The sequence below is a fragment of the Dromaius novaehollandiae genome, chromosome 4 (genome assembly GCF_036370855.1).
Source record: "Dromaius novaehollandiae isolate bDroNov1 chromosome 4, bDroNov1.hap1, whole genome shotgun sequence".
In the NCBI taxonomy this organism is placed as follows: Eukaryota; Metazoa; Chordata; class Aves; order Casuariiformes; family Dromaiidae; genus Dromaius; species Dromaius novaehollandiae.
In genome coordinates, this window is record NC_088101.1 from 35,730,678 (window position 1) to 35,751,660 (window position 20,983).

Sequence of the window (20,983 nt, forward strand, 5' to 3'; positions counted from 1 at the left end):
TGTCTGGACTGGAGATCGTCACACTTTTACAAAGGACCTGCTGAAACACTGCAGTTTGGAAACCAAACATTTGAGTAGAAATGCAGTTTCCAAATTAATTAAAATCAAGCGGCTCTATATTCTCTGAGAGAAGAAATCCATCCATTTCATATTCTTTCTCACCCCTTAGTATTCCCATACTGTTTGCCTCTAGCCTAGCACATCTTCCACCCACATTGCACCCTCTTAAGCAATCTATTTTCAATTCTCCTAAGAGCTACTTCACAAGTGAGCATTTCACAGCACGTGTCAGGGTAAAAGGGGAAAATATTCCTAGTCGCTCAAGTAAACTTTATTATAAGTCCTCTGTGTGAAGGAAATAAATCTCGTTTCTTGATAGACTGAAGTTTTGAGTCCCTAGCTTCCTAAGCAGGATGTTTCCCCTGGTACTGGTTTTCCCGCCAGTTGCTGTGGGGCTAATGGGAAGACAAGCTTCCAGTTGTGGTGTGAGAGAACAAGAGAAGCAAGGTGTCCGATCCCCCTCATTACTGTTTCTTCAAGCTCAAAAGCCAAATACATGACAAAGAGTGGAAATCTGCAACAAGGCTTGTCCCCGTAGGGATAAAGCAGATTGGGACAAGTCAACAGCAGGTCGGCGTCTTCTACTTCTTACAAGTTTCAAAAGCCACTTGGGACTGTAAGGTCTCCTGGCATGTATGGCAACAGATCTGCATTCCCCTAGGTGTTGCTAGTTACAAATGCTGGAGCCATACTTCTCTTGCTGCTTCTGCTGTGGCACTGGCAGGCATGCATCTATACTCGCAATGACTTCCATGAAAACTTAGGCTTTGGCATCACAGAAAGCCAGGCACTTTTCTGAAGGCATTTAAAAATGAACCTGTAAAATAATTCTCTCTCATCCACCCAGTTAAAGAATGCAACTCATTCCCATCCACTTTGAAAGTGCCTTTAAAAGGCCATTCAACTCCCTCATTTCAGAGAGGGCAAGCAAGAGAGGAAACGATTCCCCCGCCATTACACCTGACCGGGTGCCTGCCTCCCGACCGCTGCCAGCCAGGCGGAGCCCCAGAAGCTATCTTTTTGTTTCTACAGGATTCTGAGGCCTTTCTAAACTGCCTGCAGAGCTCTTCAGTGGCCTCTTGCCCTTCCGCATAGGGCAGCACAGCTGCATGCATTACTCACGCAATGATGCATACGATGTGGGTAGATAGTTGCATGTTGCCATAACGCTCTGCAGGTATGCTTATGGATAGAGCCAGTTTCTTAACGAATGTGCATGAATAACATCCTCTTGTGAGGTGACAGTGCTTTGGAATGGAAAATATTGTACGTTGGTCAGTATTTCACAGGAATGTCTGCCTGTTGAGATACTGTATTACAATGTTGTCACAATAATATCATCGGACACAAAATTAGTAGATATGAAACAGTATTTCCATCACTGGTATTCAATGTGTGTCCAATAATCTTCAGTGTATTACTTGTTTTTCAAATATTTATATATAACTTATTGGAAATGCCATTTATCTGAATTCTTTTAATTCTTTTATTTAACTCCAATCACGTTAAGTAGTCAGTCAGAAATGTAGAGCAGAAACAGCTCCAAGTGGCAGTGTGCCCACCTTTTCTTGTATTATGCATGACAACACCCTCCGTTTCCCTCCTGCAGGGAGGTTCTAGGATAGCAGAAGCAGCTGGCAAGAGAAGAGAGTATCTATCCAGAGGCAATCTATAACTCTCAGGTTAAATATTTCTCCTTAAACAGTAATGCTTTAGTACTGCCTATATACAGTGCTTCCAACTGCACAATATAAATAGCTTGATTCGTACTGCTGTAAGCTACACGGGGATGAAAATTTGTACTTGATATCAAAGCAGAGAGATGTAGCACAGCATTATTACTGAGGACAGTTAGGGGCTTAATGGAAAGCACTAGTCACTCAACAGAAGGGCATCCTGTCCAGTTAAAAAGCTGAGAGCTATTCCTTACAGGTAAGATTTGGGTGCTGGACAGGGATGTGATGGGGCTTGTTTAGCTTTCAACACTGGGCCTTGAACTCACTTTCCTGATGGTCCTAAGGTAGTGCAGGCACTGGAAGTGGACATGACAGGGTCAGTTTAAAGAGTTTCTTTGGACACCGCTGATTCAGATTTCAAGCAAAACTGAAATTGCAATCCCAACTGCAAAATGCATATCTAGTCCTTGATAATAGTGGAAAAGAGCAGTGTCAGCTTCACCAGCAAAGAACAGGAGGATACAGTACACTGCATACAAAGCAAAGCATCTCAAAGCTTTTTTCTTTGATAGCTGAATTTCAGAGTAGATTATGCATTTTTTAAACTTTACAAGCACTTACTTGGTCTTTCCATTTCCATTATGCTAATGAAAATGTGATGATTAAAACTGAGATTATATGTTATTTCCACTGATAGAAAGAACAAAAAATAATGAAAGCTTAATATTTTAAATTTAGAAAAAACAAAATCTAAGATCTATACTGTCCCAAGTCTGACAGTGACTAACTCAGCCTTTTAGACTCAGAAAATACTTAAAGATATGCTTAATTTTAAGCAAGCAGATAATCCTACTAAGTCAAAAAGACAGATAAAGGAAAAAAAACAGATACACTTTAAACATGTTTACATGCTTTAGTAGATAAGGGGGCAAACATCTGCCAGGGCTTCAGAGTCCAGCTTATAAATAAATAAATAAATAACCATTAATGAAATAGAGCTTCTTCAAAGCTGGGAGGAGTAAATTAAAATAAAATTTGCCCAGAAATATTCATTTTTCTAGTGCTGTAAAATCTCATCCCTGTATCAAATCTATTGCGATATTTATTTTACTGAAAGTTTCAACAGCTGGAAACAAACATTTTGGCTTTCATTTCAAGTAAAGAACAACTATTCTAGCCCCTGAGGTTGTAGAGAAAACATGAAAAAGTGAATTCAAGGCTCTAAAGCCAGAAGACAAATAAAAAAAATACTTATTTATTGTTTAAATCTCATGACTTCTTAATGCATGGGGTTGGAAACAATTGTCTTTTCTCTAGATGAAATATATTCCTCTTCCCTTATTTGCAGTACAGATAAAAATTACAGTTCAGGTGTAAGATACTATAGCTTACACAAAGTAATTAATTATTTATAACAAAGATTAATATGCTGGCATCCTTTAGATTTATGAGAATACAGTGATGAACTGAGCGTATGAACCTGAACTGAATAAAAATATATCAAGAGTTCAGGATGTATACAATAAGGAAGCAGCTCTATCACAAACATCCACTAAAATAATTAATTCACAAAAATCTCAGCCATATAAATCATACAAATCTTTGAAAGATACGCTAAGAATGTTAAAAACTAAAAACCATGTTTGATTTTTTGCACAATCTCTGATACTCTCTAAGAACAGAGTTTAAGGGAAAACAACTCTGCTTTGCCGAGACAGAATTCATGCGTGTTTAAACTACTTATGTTCAGTCCTGGCAAAAACATAAGAATATTTCCTCATTTTACCCTATGTCTTTCCAGTCTCCTTAAATATGCTTAACTAGCAAAAAGAACTCAAGTAAGAGTAAAGAAAGACTATTTTCCTGTCTGGACAAGATATTCATCATCCTCGTCATTATACTCACAATGGTGCAGTTGCACAGAAGTACATTGTACTTGGGAAAATTCTTTTAACTTGGTTTTAAAGGTTTTTTTTATTCTTGAAATTTCAGTAACTCAAAAAATATGACCTTAAAAATATTATTTCAAGTTTTCAAACTCCTTTTTTTTCCCCCAGTAAAATGTGACAAAGACACTAGGGCTTGTATTTTTTTATGCTAAGCTGTAGGTTTTGTGACTGAAACCCCAGGAGTTTTCCGACAACTTACCCACTCTTCCTCGTCGTACTCAGAATGATGAGGTATAGAGTCCTGTCGTTTAATCTGAGAAGGATGATCCTGATGCTGTGAATCACCCCCTTCTTCCACACTGTTTCTGGGCGTGACTGGTTTCTTGAGGACACAGCCAGGCCGGGCTGTGTATAGTGCTAAAAGGGCACTTCTCACCAGCTGATCCTTAAATGCGTGCACAAATAACTCTGTCTAGAAAAAGCAAATGAACAGGAGATTAGGACAAAGAGCGCAATATGGCAAGGTAGAAATGACAATGCTGAATTATGCTTTGGTAGACGACGTCCGTTCCAGGTCAGCCTGGGAGGTGGAAAGCAAAGCAAGCCTCCAAACAACGGGAAACAATTCAAAGATTTGGGGGATATCATCGTATTCTACAAGCCCACTGTTCTAAGGATTGACACAAAAGCACAATATCTGTTATAAAGACATCTGTTTACACAATCCTGATTTATTCATTCTAGTTCCAAATCTTGCCTGCAGAGACAAGTCTCTATGAGGACCAGTTTTAAGAGGACCCGACTACTGCTCAAGAATTTTCTAACGAGTGTCAGATAAAATATGATTAACAAAATCTAGTATTTCCTTAAATAAAAAACATAGGGCACTCCATGGCTGAGTTTAAAGTATCTGTAAAAGCAGCGTTTTCAGGGACAAATTATGGTAACTGTAGGTATCCACCTAGATAACAAAGCAGGTGACGATGTCTGACTTCAGCTCCATTTTATTTATTTTAAGGAAAGAAACCTTTGAAGTAATTTTTCCAGGCTCTCTGAAGATCTTATTTAATCAACAATTGCTGTATCATTTTGCTAAGTTCTTGTGGGCCGTGACACCTGGAAGTTTACCTTTCTTGGATGTGAAAAACCTTCAACCTCTCCCCATTGCTTCCCCCTCCCCAGACAAGAAAAGAAAAAACAGTAATGCCCCTGCTTTCTGCATATGGTTATTCGCATTGCCAGACACCATCTCCATGTAACAGCACAAACTGTTGTACTGTTAATTTTCAAAGTCATTCTCAAGCCACAGTCAAGTTTTGATATCAAGTGTGATATCTTGTAAGCAGACGATGCTAACATAAAGCAGCGTTACACTAGTTCCAGTGCATCTCCTTGCAAAAGGCTTCTGCAGCCCCCATAATAAACAGGTGTTAAATATTAAGAGAGAGGATTGCAGATCGCCCTTTTAACAGCATATCGTGTCTCTTCAGAACAAGACTTGCTTCAGTAAGTACAGGAAATGCTCGCTTTCCAACTTTAACTCATCCTAAGTACAATGAAGGCATGCAGCAAAGCATGAGACAGATTTTCATCCCCACCAGCAATGGGATCTGTTTCTTATCAGCTTCATCCCAGTGTAGGATTGTCTCCTCTGCTGCTTTTAATTTGGGCCAACTCTTACCTCCTTCAAGAAGTGCCCTTTCATGACGCATTGCTGCCCCACACTTGCACTGGTGCTGCCACCACTGTGCCAGGTGTGCTCAGTGGGATTTAACTGCCTTCCCCGTTACTTACACCACACTGGATTGTCATGCACAGATTCAGATACCAACTGAGCCGTCTATGTGCGCCTCATCTTAATGAAGCACACATGCAGAAAAGCACATAGTTCGGAGCAACCAGCCTAAACGAGCAGTCACACAAAACTAGGAAGTGCTAGAGATAAAGGTTGCCCAGCTAAGCTTCATTCAGACCTTCCATGTTTCATACGCAAAACCATTAGGAGAAGCAGCAGAAAAAAATACAAGTTCTTAAGTGTCAGCTTCTATCTGCCTGCAAATCTTTCTCGCAGCTTCTGCACTCCTTTCTTCTATTCTTACCCCATCTTTCTTTGCTAGTACTTGCTCTGCTTATATATCTCTCTCCTCCTACCGCACTTGTTTTCTTTCCTGCCTCCACTCCCTCAACAGCTTACTGACCATAATAGCCTAAATAATGGATAGCTTTCTTAAAGCTCCAGCTGCTGAGGTCTAGCACCTGTATGAGAAGTTTCTGTTTTTCACCAATTTCATGATTTTTAGGAAAAAAGCTATTTTTGATCCAGAATGGTTGCACAGAAAAAGCCTGAAAACTTGAAGGAATGCAACTAAATAAAAGTAAAGTAAATAAAGCCCCAAAGGCTTGAAAATAAGAATGTTAAGGATATCTAAGGTATGACCTCAAATCAAACTCAGGACTTCTTTTAGACCTGATTTGGGATTCTTTACTGATTGGCCTTGGCAACAATATTCATCTCTCTGGCAACTGCATCAGACCCATTCTGCCGCATCCTTACTAACTTAATGGCTAAGGAAAAGGGTGTTTTAACAGAGACAGCTTCCTTATTTGTGGCCCTTCAGGACTGCTCCTTGGTAGTCCTGGGACTAAAGTGCTTCTGTAATTAAATTGCATTCAAGGATTCTATTGGTTTAACAACAAACTACATTTTAACTACTTTTTCTTGCAGCTAAATACAGCTAAATTTGCAGAACATCACCATTTATAAAATTGTATTGACATCACAAAACAAGTATATACAAAGAAATGCAAACTTTGCAAATTCTTTTAGATAGTTGACTAAAGAAAATTTCTGCAAATAAAGATAGGCATAGCTGGAAAACGAATTTATCAAGCCCTCTGCAAGCTGCAAATCCTGATATGTTTGTCGACAGCTAAAGGCTTCTCTAATCAATTAACAGAAACTGTTGATAAAAGTCTGAGGAAAACACTACACTAAATTGAAAATCATATATGGAGAAGTAAAACCATGCCCAATATGAAAGGATAAAATAAGCAGCAGTGGAATTATTTGATTTAATTTTCATTTTCAATGCATGCAGCCTGTCCTTCCATTTCTAACAAAAATATTTGTCTTAATTGTAATTCACATCTTATAGCTCAGATATGCTTACTACTACCTAATATTTTTAGAAAGAACCATTCTATATATATCAGGCTCAACCTCATCTTAAAATAAAAAGCCTAAACAATATGATATCCTAACCAACTAGAGAAATTTAACTACCAGGCAAATCATTAATTCCAATTTCTTCAAATAGCTGTTGAATTTCTAAATGGATATGACGTTAAAATGTAATAGAACATTCTTTTTTATGTATAAAAGTTCCCAAAAGGTGGGAGAGCAGAAGCATCCGATATGCCTCAAGAATACAGGTAGGCATCATGTAATTTCATCCAGAGGCATATGCCAACACATCTTAAATCCAACCAGGAGCTCTCTGCTAGTCCTGGTTCTCCCATACTCTATCAGAGTGGATAGACAGACAGCTAACTGGAGGGTATTGACGCTGTGCGTTAACACTGAGGGATCTAACAGATTATTTTTGGGTCCTGAAGTGATGCTTTGTGCTAAGCCTGAGGGATCTAGCTGCAGCATCATGTGGGGTTTTTGACATTCATTCCCCTCTTCCCTGAAGCTGCTCCCTGATCTCTTCTTTCCTCCCCAGATCTCTTCCCTTTCTTACAAGCAGCCGCCCCTCCACACCACCTTCCTCAGCAAGGAACCCCCTTCCCAGTAACCCTCCTCCCCCCGGCATAAAGGCAGCAGTCAGCAGGGAAGCGGGTATTCAGCCGCTCACACAGCTATTGCTGTTTGCACAGCTGGACTCGTCTCTTCCAAGCAAAAGGGGAGGCTGGATGAAAGCTCTGGGCTGCCTGCTGGACTGCACAGCGTGAGACCACCGCTTGCGCTCCTGGGAACCTCTGCTCCTGTACTAACCAGCAGTTCAATCCTGGCTGTGGAAAGTCAACAGAAACATACAATTAAGTCACACCTATACATTTAAAGTATTTGTGAGTTTTGCAAACACCTAAGGTTGTCTTTCCTCAGCCTTTTTTGCAGTCAGACTCTCCAATGGGCTATGGTCCAAACAGGGTTAGCGTCACCGCTGGCCGCAGTGCTCCTCCTCCCGGACGGGCACTGGTGGGACGGGCAGAGCAGCTGGCTACCGCTAACACAGACTCCTTAGTAACAGGGTCTTGACCATCCAGAGCAAGCTTGTTTGGCTTTACTTGCGCATACATTTTCTTTGAACAAACACTTAACAAAGCAGCTCTACTTTTCCTACGGGCAGCAAAAAATGGCTTTCTCCAGCACTACATGAAAAGGTGAGCTACAACTGCCAGAAAACCAAACAAAACTCCCTTTTATTTCTATGCGAATTCTACTTTCCTATATATCACTGAGAGTCACAGCGACTCGACTGCTCTCGGAGTTACCGTAGATTTACACACCTTTAACTGAGAGCAACGTTTGGCTCCCCACAGCTCCAATGCAACCCGTCGTAGCATGCAGCTGAGCTCAGTGCTCCAATCTGACACTCTGCTGGGACAGTATTGCTCAGCAGACCACAGGGGTTACCACTTCCCAATAGCTGAAGATATATTGAAATGATTATTGATAGTGTTATTAAGTCATATTGAGATCACATTACAGAAGGTATGGCACATGAAGCAATGGGAAACTTTTTTCAAACCCTCTGGTCATAGTTACAGTGCTTAATATTTTCATAGGATAATACATGCTTAAAAGTACTTCACAGGCTTTAACTACTCCCCCAAAATCACTCTGTGAGACAGGTAGGAAATACTATCTTCCTTAATTTAGAGCTAAGAAAACTAAGACAAGGAAGTGCCTACAGCTACAGAGGAAACTAATAGATGAAGGATTAAAATTTGAGACCTCCTGGCTCCAACTTTCAAGCTTCCCCTCCAGATTGCGTTGCCATTTCTGGTCATGCTACTATTCTAAACCTTACACACAAGCCTGGCTTGAATTATTTCCTATAAGCAGCAGTTTGAAGTAGTATGAAGTATCACAGAAAGAGAAATAAAATAATAGTTTATCATCCCACAGAATTTCTAATACTCCATTTCTGATAAACCCCAGTATGTGGCCATTAGAAGATGACAAAGGCACATGAAAGAATTAATTATACTTTCAAATAAAGACACCCCTAGACCTATAAACGTCATTATTTTCTACATGGAAAGCCTAAAGAAATGCTAAAGCATATTCTTTTTCTAATGGCAACATTTTGAAGCCTATTTTAACAGAGCATATTTAACATTTCCTGATGCTATGAAAGTCAATTTATGCAGAAAAAGACAGCAGTTAGCGAATTGGTTATTCCATTTCCCATTGCAGTGAAGATTTGAACCTTACTTTTTCTGAAAGCATCTTTAAAGAGTTCTTCAAGCTGTCTGGAGAACGCTGGCTTGCAGAATTAAGCAGCAGGTCTGCATGGCTTGATATGAGAGGTTGTAGATGATTGATGTTGCTGAGAACTTCTTTTGCCTTGGCTGTGTTTTCAGGTGAATAATAAATACACTGGTATCCAGTACTGTAATAACAGAGAAATGGTTGCATAACATCAAGATGGTTTCTGCTATTAATATCAATGCTTGATGTACAAAAATTTTTGCCACTAATATTGCAAGAATGACAAGATACATAAACTTTACTGATATTACTGAAGAGCTTCTTCCTCTTAGGGTAAAAACAAGTCCCTGCTTGAACATCAGAGGACAGTAGACTGCCCACTAATAAATACTTCAAGTAGCACTGTTCAACTTAATTATTCTTTCAGTGCACTGCGTGATTGATCTTAAAATGTTTTAATTTTTTATTTAATGTAATTCTGAAGAAAACAAAGGTTCAACCAGGTCACATAATGATCACAAAGAGCATAAAACTCCCTATTCTTCCATCTGAACTGTGCTGTCACACTAACAACCATCTTATGAAGTGCTCCAAAATGGGTCATTCATCATTAACTGATCAATGGCCTGTAAGATGTTTTGACCAGCATCAGTGACCTGTCCAGGAAGCAATGATAACCAGTTATTTCCAAAAAAAAATCACATATCTAATTTGCAAGAAAGGACACAGAAATGGTTTGTGGGAGGGAAATAAAAAGTTAATTACTACTAAAAACACTCCAATACATACTGCAAACTTACTACTTCACTTTTAACTGTTCAAACACTACTGCACTTATATTTGCATGACTGCTTCTCCTTTTGAAAACCTCCCTCTTGTTTCTTTTCCAACGTTTATTAGTTAAGAGATTCCTTTTATTCCATTATTCCAAAATACCTTTTCTTTAAACAGCATGCCCACTTACTAGTTCTTTCCTGCAACATACATCTTCCCACTTAAAACTCTTGTACACAGTCCTTCCCTTTATAAAGCCCTGCTTCACTCCTTCAGTGAAACTAACCCAAATCTTTTGCAGTTTTCAACTGTAAACTGTAATGTTAACACAGGGGAAAAAAAGGATAACATACTAGACCTGGGTTCTCACTATTTTATGGCTCTGCACTCTGGGTCAGGGGTGCAGCATGATTTTAACTCAGCTTCACTTTGCTAACCACTCGATGGAAAGCTCAAGGAACAGGTGTGAAAGGAGCTAATGAACCTCAGGATTAAAAAAAAAGGCAGATGCCAGGCAATCCCAACAGGCTGTACATGAAATGCTGAGTCAGCTGCATCTTGTAATTACTCTTATTTTTTAATTATTGTAAGCAACCAGCTCCTGGAACATTACCAGTGACATAGCAGCCTATAAACTCCCCAGTTGCTTCTGTAGCCCCTGCAGATGGAGCACGGACGATGTCTGAGTAATGCCCTGTATTAACTGTAGTGAAGACATACTCTTAAAAGTCTTGATACTTCACAGCTCCAAGTGATCTCCTCTAATTTCTCTTGCAGCCTTCTTCCCTTTATCAAGCAGCACTTTGGCAGGCTGAATTTGGCTAACACTCTGCCAAGCTCACCGCACACATACCCCTCTCCGGGATTTCCCTCAGCATTTAATTCCCAAATCTTTTCACCTATCTCACAGCTCTAAGCTCCAGCAAATATTGCAGCAGCAAAGCTACAGACAATGCTATAAAGAAAGAGAGAGAGAGATACTAACCCTGTGGGTAGTACTCATTTTAATAAAGTCTACTGTAGCTTTTAAATAAAGGATGTTACGAAGACAGAACGACACTTTCTTCAGAGTGAAAAGTTTAGGGGGTGGGGGGAGCGGAGTCTTCTATCAGGCTTCACTCTCTGGCTAATTTTACCATTTCCTGAATTCAAGAAAACAGACAGCTCCAAATATTCAGTTTCTTTCAAAATTTAAAGGCAACTAAAAGGGTGTTTTTTTTGTTTGTTTTTTTTTTTTTAAGCATAATTCCAAAGAAATTGAGTAATTCATTTTCAGAGATAAAATGCTTGGGGATATCTAAAGTTTCTGCTAATGTTGTCTCTCTATACTGTTCCATCTCAGATTAGTCTGGGATTTTCAGTGGCCTTACCTTTCATGAAAAGACATTAATACTTCCAAATTCACTGAAATGAGTTTCCTTATAAACAAGTATTTTTCAGAAATTGCTGCCACATATAGCTACAGTACATAAGTAATATTAATTAAAAGGAAGATGTTGATGAAAAGGATGGAGGAATTTTTTTTTACAGGTGTCCTAATGTATAAGCCAAATGAAGGGAATTACAGATAAGGAGAACCTTCTACACTAGAGTAAAGGCAACGTGGGCAGGTCCCATGTGTGAAATCAGCAGCGCTATGAAAATCTACCCTTGATATGTAAACTATATTGTTAGTTATGTATCTTTTCAAAGAGTCTATAATTATGTCTTCTGGGTCGAGTTTCAAATTTTTTCACTGAGCATATAGTCTAGATACTGGTACCATCATTAACTTCGTACACATTACCTGCAGTGGTCATTTCAGTTCTAAAATTGCTTTAATGGCAGTCATGTAATTTGAATAAAGGTTATATTGATTACATCTGCAATTTTAACTTTAAATTAACAAAGTTTTTGCATAGGAATAAATACTGCAATATGCTAAGTGTCTAATTTTTAATGGCACACAGAGTAACTCCACTCCTGCTGTTAATTGAGTCATTTGTGTGACTGAGTTAAATTGTCACCATCTGGGACTGGGTTAAAATCTTTCACCAGTGAACATGTGACCTAGTGTTTTTCATAGTAATAACTGCGGACATTAAAATCGAGAACACAGTTAAAGCACAAGAACACGCAGCAAGAACAGCTCCCCACAAATAACCTTGCGCTTACGTAAATTACTGAAGCTACCAACCCAATGACTTGTAATTTAAGCATCACATATGTAATGTTCAAAGTTAAAAGTTACGATCAAAACTAAACTGATTTCAATAAACAGAGACAATTCACTGCATCAGGAAATAAAGCTGAACCTTAAGATCAGTGCTGCTATTTTGAAAACTGGCCCAAGGGGGCAAGGCACAGAAGTTCCACTGCATTTTTATATAATCTTAAGATTCCCTTGAAATTTGAATAACATTGACTATTGAAGAAAGAGAAGTTATATTATCGGTTCTGTCTAATCTATCTCTGTTTATGAAGTCTGAGTCTCCACAAATCCCTACAGGGTGGCTTCTCGCTCTCCAAAGGACGATCCTGTCTCACCACTGCGCTCTCAAAGCCCCCCTAAGCCCCTTCCTTGTCCAGCCTCAGCCCCTTTCTCTAATGCATGCTCAAGGAAGTGCTTCAGGCAATCCTGGCCAAATAGCCCAGCGCCTGGAAGAATACTGTGATGAGATTTTTATATATCAAATGAATAGTACACAAATTGCTGCAGTTTCCCAATACAGCTTCCAACAGCCCTAATACGTTGATTTTATGCTCAGTGCAAAAACATTCATCTCCATGATGTCTAATCTCTCTCTCTCTCTCTCACACACACACATATATATAAATATATATATACATGCACACATACAAAAGCAGGGAAAGCAAGCGAAGAACATCTCCCTGAAAAGTGCTAGGCATGACAGGCTGCAATTTCCCTTTGAAAATAAACACTACAATTAAATCAAACACAAATCACTATTATTTCAACATGTCTGGGCTTTTCCGTGAAACAGTACTGTTTCAGGTTCCTTAGAGAATGGAAATGGATTGAAGGTTATGAAAGTCAGGCAATAGGAACCCTGAAGATCACAGCTTTAATAAAATCTCCAGTAATTAGTACATTAATGAAGGAACACCCCTCACATCTTGACCAAAGATCTAGGCCTCATCAAACACAAAAGGGTCCTTTTAGACAATTCAAACACAAAACAAGTAACTACAGCTTAAAAAATACCCCTCTTTTCAGCACAATTTCAGCTTTCAGCTTGTGCAAGTTTAAAGTGAGAGTATTTCTAAAGAGCTTGTTAAAAATGGTGTACAAAACCCACAGTGAATCACAGCACCTAATGCAGCTCCTAGGATGCCCCTGTTTTTATTGATGTTAGTACCAGGGCATTAAAAATCTTGTCTTCATAAGCCTACATGTTTTGGCTAAAGGACAAATCATCAAATTAGGTTTTAAATTAGAGGAAAAAGTCCTTGGTGTATCTTTTGAAAGTGATTTATGAACATTTAAAGCAGTGAGGCATTATATGACGATAACTTAGAGAATGTCTGACTTCAACGTTCCCACACAGCTGAGCTCCAAAAATAATTTGTTGTGCCATCTAGACTGATGAGAAGACAAGTTCTTCCATTTGCTGGAAGGAGAAGTAATCCATATTAGCAGGTGAACAGAAGACCAAATCTGAACAACTGATTTACTTTGTCTTTTAGCTAGAAATAAGGCGGGGGAAGAACAAAGCACTGCAGCATCATGAAAATATCTAAAATAAATGTGCACAGCATACAGATAATATTCTACAATGATTTACCATACCATAATCAACACACTTCAACAATTTGAATTTAATTGCCATTATGCCAAAACAGACTAAAAAAAGCTTTGTAATTGTTCTTACTGGTCTTACGAAGTTTGCTACTAAAGGGACACACATACCAAACACATGGCTTATGTTTGTAGCCGTGAAGCCCTTTATCTACAACTTTGTTGCAGATAAAGAACTGTATGGGTTGTGAATGGGCTATAAATCAACGGACCTGGCTTGAGATAACATTCCAGTACTTGGAATGTCTTGACTCAACTAAAAAACTTTTTCTCTCTTATTCAGCACCCTATTTTAAGAAGTTTGCCATATATATATATTCATTCTTGTGTGTGTATGTATATACACACACACACACACACACATATATATATATAAATATGGCTTGCTTGGTGGTAACAAATGAAAGAGCAGCTGCAAAAATACTGCTTTTTTATGAATATTATTGTACCTGCTTTCCTCTGCACAAAAAATATATTCTATGCAATTGCAAATGTTTCAGATTTATCTTCAAACTGATATATATATATTATCAATCACACTTCCATTCAATAAACTTTCTTGAAACACACATTTCACTGTTTTTGTTTGGCAACTGCAAATGCAATTATGCTCTTGAAAAGTGGTGTATAACCATGCTTACGAGTTAACCCTTCCTCCTATCTGTTAATTCCACAAGTGCAGGTTTGAGCAAACTAAGGACATCCATTTGAAGCAAAGTATATTTTCTGATACACTGACACTGTGAATATTTCAATAAACTGTTTTAATAATGAGCCTGAGGCTCAACGGCATGCAAGACATTGTCATATGCACTGACAACAATGCATTGACAACAATGTCTTGAAAGCTACCGGGACCTTCCCAGATTGGCTTGAAAAAATAATCTCTTCCCACATCTTTCTTTAGGTTTTCAAATCAGTTAGCCTAGAGGAAACAGATGCTAAATCTGCATTTTTTTTCCCTGTTCACTTTATATTCTGACTGATATCTCAAGGTGTCACTTCTTCCTTCATCCAAAGCTTCAGAAAAGCTGCTCCCATTGTAAAACAGAAAATTTAAATTGTAAAAGCTGCCCTTGGAATTGCTAAGTGGCCTCAAAGCATCCTTGGCATTTAAACAAACAGGTGCATACAAAATAAAGTTGTCATTGCCGCAGTGAAAGAAATTTCTCTGTGGTAAGAATGAGAGTGGTCCTTTCAAGTATTTACTTAAAGCACTGCCACTCTTGAATATTCAAATAAGTGAGATGATATTCAGAATCTACTTTCTACCTTTCACTGGAAGGACTCGCATGGGTGCAAAGACAACAAAAATGTATGTTGAGCTTCTTCTGAGCTGACCACTAAGATAGACGAAAGGCGAATTTCAGAGGTTCCTTCCTTTCTACTTTGTGGGAATTCATAGACTTAGTGACCATTTTTTCAGCAGTTATAAACTATTTTCATTTCCTTTTATTTCCATGGCTTCAGAGTGGTATGAGCAAACAATGAAGAATACCTTTTCCACTGAGAAATGATCTGAGAAAATGCAAGCTATGTCACTGAGGGGTTAATGCCAACTTCTGCTCAACCTGTAAGTCAATACTAGATTTTTATAATCTCCCATTTTATTCTTTATCACATTCTGCCTACGAAACTTTGAGCATTTAACATAAGAGAACTCATTTTCTAGTGGCAGTCATAAGTTAGTCTATCATACACAGAGTACTTCCTGCATTCCCATCCAAAAGCTTTGCCACTGACTGCATGAGTTTGGCACAGTTAGTCCAAGTGTTGAGCAGTCACAGCTCCTGGTGTGGTTAGTGACAGCTTTGGCTGCTGAAAACGTCTGAACAGCCACAGCAATAAATATGCATGTCCAACGCTTAGTTAACAAAACATGCAAATAGCACTTCAGCATAAGTTTACCAGTTAACGTAGAGCATTTGTTTGAGTATAGCGCTGAACCAAAACCTTAGTGAAGGCCTTTATCTTTTCTTCGTCTTATTTTGACTTTCTGAAGAAAATTAATATTTTCTTATCTACTTCACAGGGCTGTCAGAAATGAAGATGCTACCTCAAGCTACTGTCTGTTTATTGAAAAATTGTCTGTAGATACTTTCTACTTAGCACAAATATTGAGGAAGAGATAATCTCATTTTGAACAGCATGTTTTCAAACACAGGTATTCCTCAGGCTCTCTAGAATATGGGAGGAAAACACCACAATTTTGTTCACATCCAAAATAACTCTTGCCATTAAAAAAAAAAATACATAATCCTTCAAATTTGCAGCCTAGCAAAGTAGGGAAGATGGAGGAACTATTTTTTGAATTAATCCTTATCTTGTCTTACTAGATTTTTTTTATTGTCGAATGGATGGAAGATAAACTGTTTTATTACTCAGTGAGCATGTAACAATCATCAATCAATGCAATTTTACTTATATTTTCTTAGTTACTTCCAAAAATACTTACTTTCGCCTTTCTGCCTCAAATTTACTCAGCAGTTTCCGGAGACCGCCATTCTTAAATCCCTGACAGTGCGCGGCCGGGGCTCCCACGGTGATGACATCGTACACAGCATCTGCAAGGGGAACAGACAAGCACTGAGATTTGCATCCACCTACGTCCAAGGCACAGCAAAACTCTGGTATCCACTGTACAGGAGATGGGGCAAAAGAGTATTATTTTACTAGGAATAACTGAGAAGCTGTCTCTGGAGGGGGAAAAGAGGTAATCAATCTTTCCACACAGTCACCTGAACACCTTAATACTTACCTGATCTATTGCTACCTCCACATCATCTGCCACAGTGTAGAACAATATTCTAGCTCTGCAGTTTACAAAGTAGCAGAGTAAATTAGTCCTCTGTGTATTTCACTTTATTACCTCTTCCATTATTTAATATGCAGTCATATTGCAATGCACAGATTCATGCATTTTAGGGTCAAAACAGACCATTATGATGAAATAGTCTGGCTGTCTGAATAATACAAGCTACAGAATTTCAGCCAGTGATTCCTGCATCAAACTCGTAATTTCTGGCTGAGTGAAGGCATCACTCTCGCTCTCTTTCGAAAGAGTGTGCAAAATAGGACAAGATCTAATCTCGATTTAAAGACTTCAGATGACAGTGAATTCACTGTAACCCCCACCGAAGTTGCTCCAAAGATTGCCAGCCTTACCAGCAAAGGTCTGCGTTTCATTCCCAGTTTGAATTTGTTTAGTTTCCACCTTCAGAACTACCTACCTCTTTGATGCTAAATTGAAGAGGTCTATTCACTAAGATTCATTTACCTGTTCTACATGTTTATAAAGAAAGAGCACGCCGGTTGTTTTCAGCTGAAAAGCAAACACAACAGGAAACAAACTATGCTATTCAAAGATCTTCACTGCTGAGGCCACAAAGCTCTTGTTGCTCTGTACGTACCTGATGTCTTGTGACATGAATAATGAACTTTTCTACGGATATATGCTTACAGAACTGGAGAAGAAACACCTTTTCAGAAAGAGCCTCACATTTTGTGCCAGTGATTCATTTTCAGTGCAGGCACAAAGATTTAATTACACCCAGAACCGCTATCATTATTCCCTCCAAGCCTTGGTATTTACATTTGCACTAAGCAGTACCTGTATTATGCCTGAGCTCACTGAAGGTATGAAAACACAGGTCAAATTGAGGCATTTTTTAAATGTATTTCTGAGGGAAACCATTAGAGGATCTTTCTTTGTGAACTATTGTATTCATCAAGGAAGCTTTCCATGTAAATTAAAATCTAATCCTCTCCTAAAATAGAACTTTTCTTGCATTCTGATGATAAATATCCCTAGAAGCAAGAACACTGTACAAATGATTCACAGTTAATGAACTGTGCTTTACTTCTGGAGCTGAATTTCAAAGCATATTCACCCAAATTGATTTGAACTCTAATGCATTGGTGGCTCTTCAATTCCCACTTAAAAACAGAAGTGACACACTTCCGTTAGCCTCAGGTGAGCTTCAGGGGTTCCTAAACCACCCACTCTTCCGGCTCTTCATGGAGATTTACCCGTAATACACAACCTGGGGCAACCAGAGCTCCACCGTTACTTGACAGTAAGTAGTTCTACTGCTTTCAACAGCAATGGCTTGAAACCAAGGAAAGAGAGAAAACCATCAAGCTAACCAGATGACTTCTGAATTTGTTCATGGCTAACTCACAAACCATCAGGAAACATTTAAAAGACTAAACCCCCAGGCTTTTTCTGACTCCATATCAAAAATCAAGGGTGAACCTGCTCATAACTAACTGCCCGCGGGAAGCTTTTGGTCAGCCAGGCACCACGTCTTGGCGTAGCCCAGGAGCAGCTGTTTGAGAGGCAAGTGGCCCCCGAGCAGCTGAGCGCCTTCCCCCACTGCCGCCGTGGGTGCTGCCAGCCAGTGTGGGGCCAGCAGCTGCCCCCTGCGATCCCCATCTGTCCCACTGCCGGGGGGCCACCGCAGCCGCCCCAGCCCCAGCCCTGCTCCTGCTCGCAGGCCTGCTGGCGCTGCTCATCGCCAGCCTCGGCAGAAAGCTCTTCAGTCACTGCCACGTGCTCCAGCCTTACAAACCACTGTGATCGCTCCCTGCAAGCCTCTAGGAATGGAGGCGTCTGGTTTTTAAGACCAGGCAAACAAAACCACTTCAAGAGATCAAGGGAGAGGGAGAAGAGCAAGAAGAGACCGCCTACGACGCTGGTGATGTAGCTGTGGCAGTCTCACTCCCACCTTCCAGAGCACGTTACGTTGGAAAGCGTTGCAAGACTGGGGAGGAAATGCCTCGCCAGGGGCTTCACTTCCAAACTGACGCGGCTCCTAGCAGAGGAGGCGCAGCGCCAGCGTGAGCGCGCGGCTGGAGAAACGCTCCAGTACCTCAGAAGCGCCCCCGCAGCTGCTGACAACCCTCCGCAGCGCAGGAAAGCTCAGAGCGCAGCAGAGGGGGGTAGCAGCTACAGAAGACTGTCAGCGTGATCTGCCAAAGTTATTCATTAATAGACGGTCTTAAAATAACCAGCCTCGAATAATCACTTCAGAATTTGAAGACAGACTATACGCAGGAAGATCAGAATGTAAGGAAATTAGGCTTCAAATCAATCACCGTTTCATAATAATTATTGTGACTTGGAAAAATACACGCATCTCCTGGTTATACAAATGGAAGATTAACACCAGTTACCTGCGTGCCAACAACAGTAATTCCTCCGCCACGCAGAAATATCAGCTAACTCCTCACCCCTCCTGCCTGAATAAAACACAGAGCTTTTGCAACACAGTGACCACACCACAGGGGCATGGCAGAAGTTCAAGGAACCTAGTCTTTATCGGACCAATTTAAAGAGCTGAGGGATCCCTATCTCTAGCAGAGCTCAATCTAAGGTTTGAACCAACAAACCTTGACTGTTAAATTCGCGTACTAGGCTCCCGCTGGCCTTCACCTGAGACACTCGCTGTCTTACACCGCATACAGAAGAGAAATGAAAGTCTGTTCAGTATACTGATTTTATTTAAAACAAGCACACCTGAGTATTTTCTGTTTCCCCACTTCTTTGCCCATAATGACCTTGCAAGAGTAATACATAAGCAAGGGTATAACAAAAATATGACAACATCTAAACTTAAATTCTGTAGTATGATGACCAAAGGAGATGTGGTGTCTATCAAATGGATAGATACACAGTTATCACATGGCAAATTAATATTTTTCTCAAAGCTGTTTCTACTGGAAGTCTAAGCACACAGGTATTTTCTATTCAATGTCTGTACCCAATAACAACCTGAATCGAAGTTCAGTAAAAGTAAACCTATTATTGAACATGTTGAACAAAAAAGCATATATCCATGTGTGCACATCTGATGCAGTTAAGATCTAGCTCATGTCCCAAAATTAAAGATGTCTGACAGTGCACAGGTTAATGACAGCTCTACGGCTCATCAGCTTGTTTAATCGCAACCCCTATGAATGTTTACGTGCCTTCCCCCCCCCCCGCCCCCTTGTGTCAGCTACCTCCTCATACTCTGGATGCCCTTCAGTATATGGCAAGCAAAGCATGAGGTAAGAAGGACCAACTTGATGTCAAAGTGCTGCTCGCACCAAAAGGATGAGCAATTGCATTTACCTAATACAAGATACAAGTCTTTGGTGCTCATAAAATGAAACTTATTTCCGTAACCTGAATGGAAGGGACAGCTAGATATGTAACAGAAATTACATTTATATTTATCTTAATAAAGGAAAGTATAACCATCTTTAATTACTTTTTATTGTATTATTATATAGTGCTACTAACATATCATAAAAACGCTGAACCCATTTTGTGCATACAGAAATAAAAACAGCTCCCTACAATTGAAGTGTCAGTCTTGCAAAGATCTGTGTGTAGGCAGAAATTCAATGATTTCAACACAAGTTCTCCTCTTTGTAATTGTTTTGTAATCTCTGATCTTGAGTGTAACAAGAACGATGTTATCTATCTCATGCCAGTGGAGTGAGTGAACATTATCTAAAGAAAACAGGCAGATTTATAACTTAAGACAAAGTTCTAAATTTAGAAGACAATTCTAACAGTTATCTGTTTTTCCTTTATGGATTAGTCATATCCCAACAAGCAAACTGGCTTTGGAGAAGAAAGGAAAAATTTCATCAAAAACAAAACTCGGGCAGCATAGAAGTTGTCATGGGTGATGGAATAAGTGGCATACTTCCTTCTCCTTTCCTATTTAGCAAATAAAAATATAATGTATTGCTGCCACAGCTGCTTTCTGGAGAGGACACAAAATTAAGGTTCTGATCACTTGTATGTAGCCATTACAGATCAAAAAGTACTTTCTGAACACTAAAGGAAAATGAGCAAGTGACAGATTTAGACCCAAAACAAAGGCAGGAAATGTCCACATGGAGAGTTCCTGGGGCCCATCAAACAAAGTAAAAAACTGAACACTGAGCCTGTAGAGTAGTAAAAGTTTTTAAATAATGAACTTGAAAGCTTGATTTTGATTTTATAATAAAACATGCAACAATCTAGTCATGCAAGAAGTTTTCTGTATCGAGTTGTACTACACGAATGCTACACAAGCTAATAAGGTACACATTTCACTGACTGGCAAAACTCACACAAAATGAAATGAATCTCAAAATTATCCTTACAAATCACTATATTTCTTTTGAAATTCTTGCCTACTCAGTATTCTTCCAAATCTGTGCAAGTCCTGACTGCACACAAATTTACTAAAATATCAATTTAATACTACTACTTTCAGTGCTTTTGCCTGAAGCATCTCCATAGTCCATCTACAAAGTTTAAATAACACCATTGCCAGCATCCTTCTATTATATGAAAACATCAAAT

At 39.3% G+C, this 20,983-nt stretch overlaps 1 protein-coding gene across 13 annotated transcripts in view; it reads right to left on the reverse strand.

Moving 5' to 3' along the window:
- The window catches only part of INPP4B (inositol polyphosphate-4-phosphatase type II B), a 400,661-nt gene that overhangs the window by 64,869 nt on the left and 314,809 nt on the right, over nucleotides 1-20,983 (reverse strand). For all 13 annotated transcript variants that reach the window (XM_064510757.1, XM_064510756.1, XM_064510754.1 and 10 more), the window contains 3 exons: nucleotides 16,094-16,202; nucleotides 9,069-9,246; nucleotides 3,885-4,097 (listed from right to left, as the gene is read on the reverse strand). In XM_064510757.1, coding sequence (XP_064366827.1) covers nucleotides 3,885-4,097; nucleotides 9,069-9,246; nucleotides 16,094-16,202 — 500 coding nt within the window. The remainder of the gene's footprint in view (nucleotides 1-3,884; nucleotides 4,098-9,068; nucleotides 9,247-16,093; nucleotides 16,203-20,983) is intronic.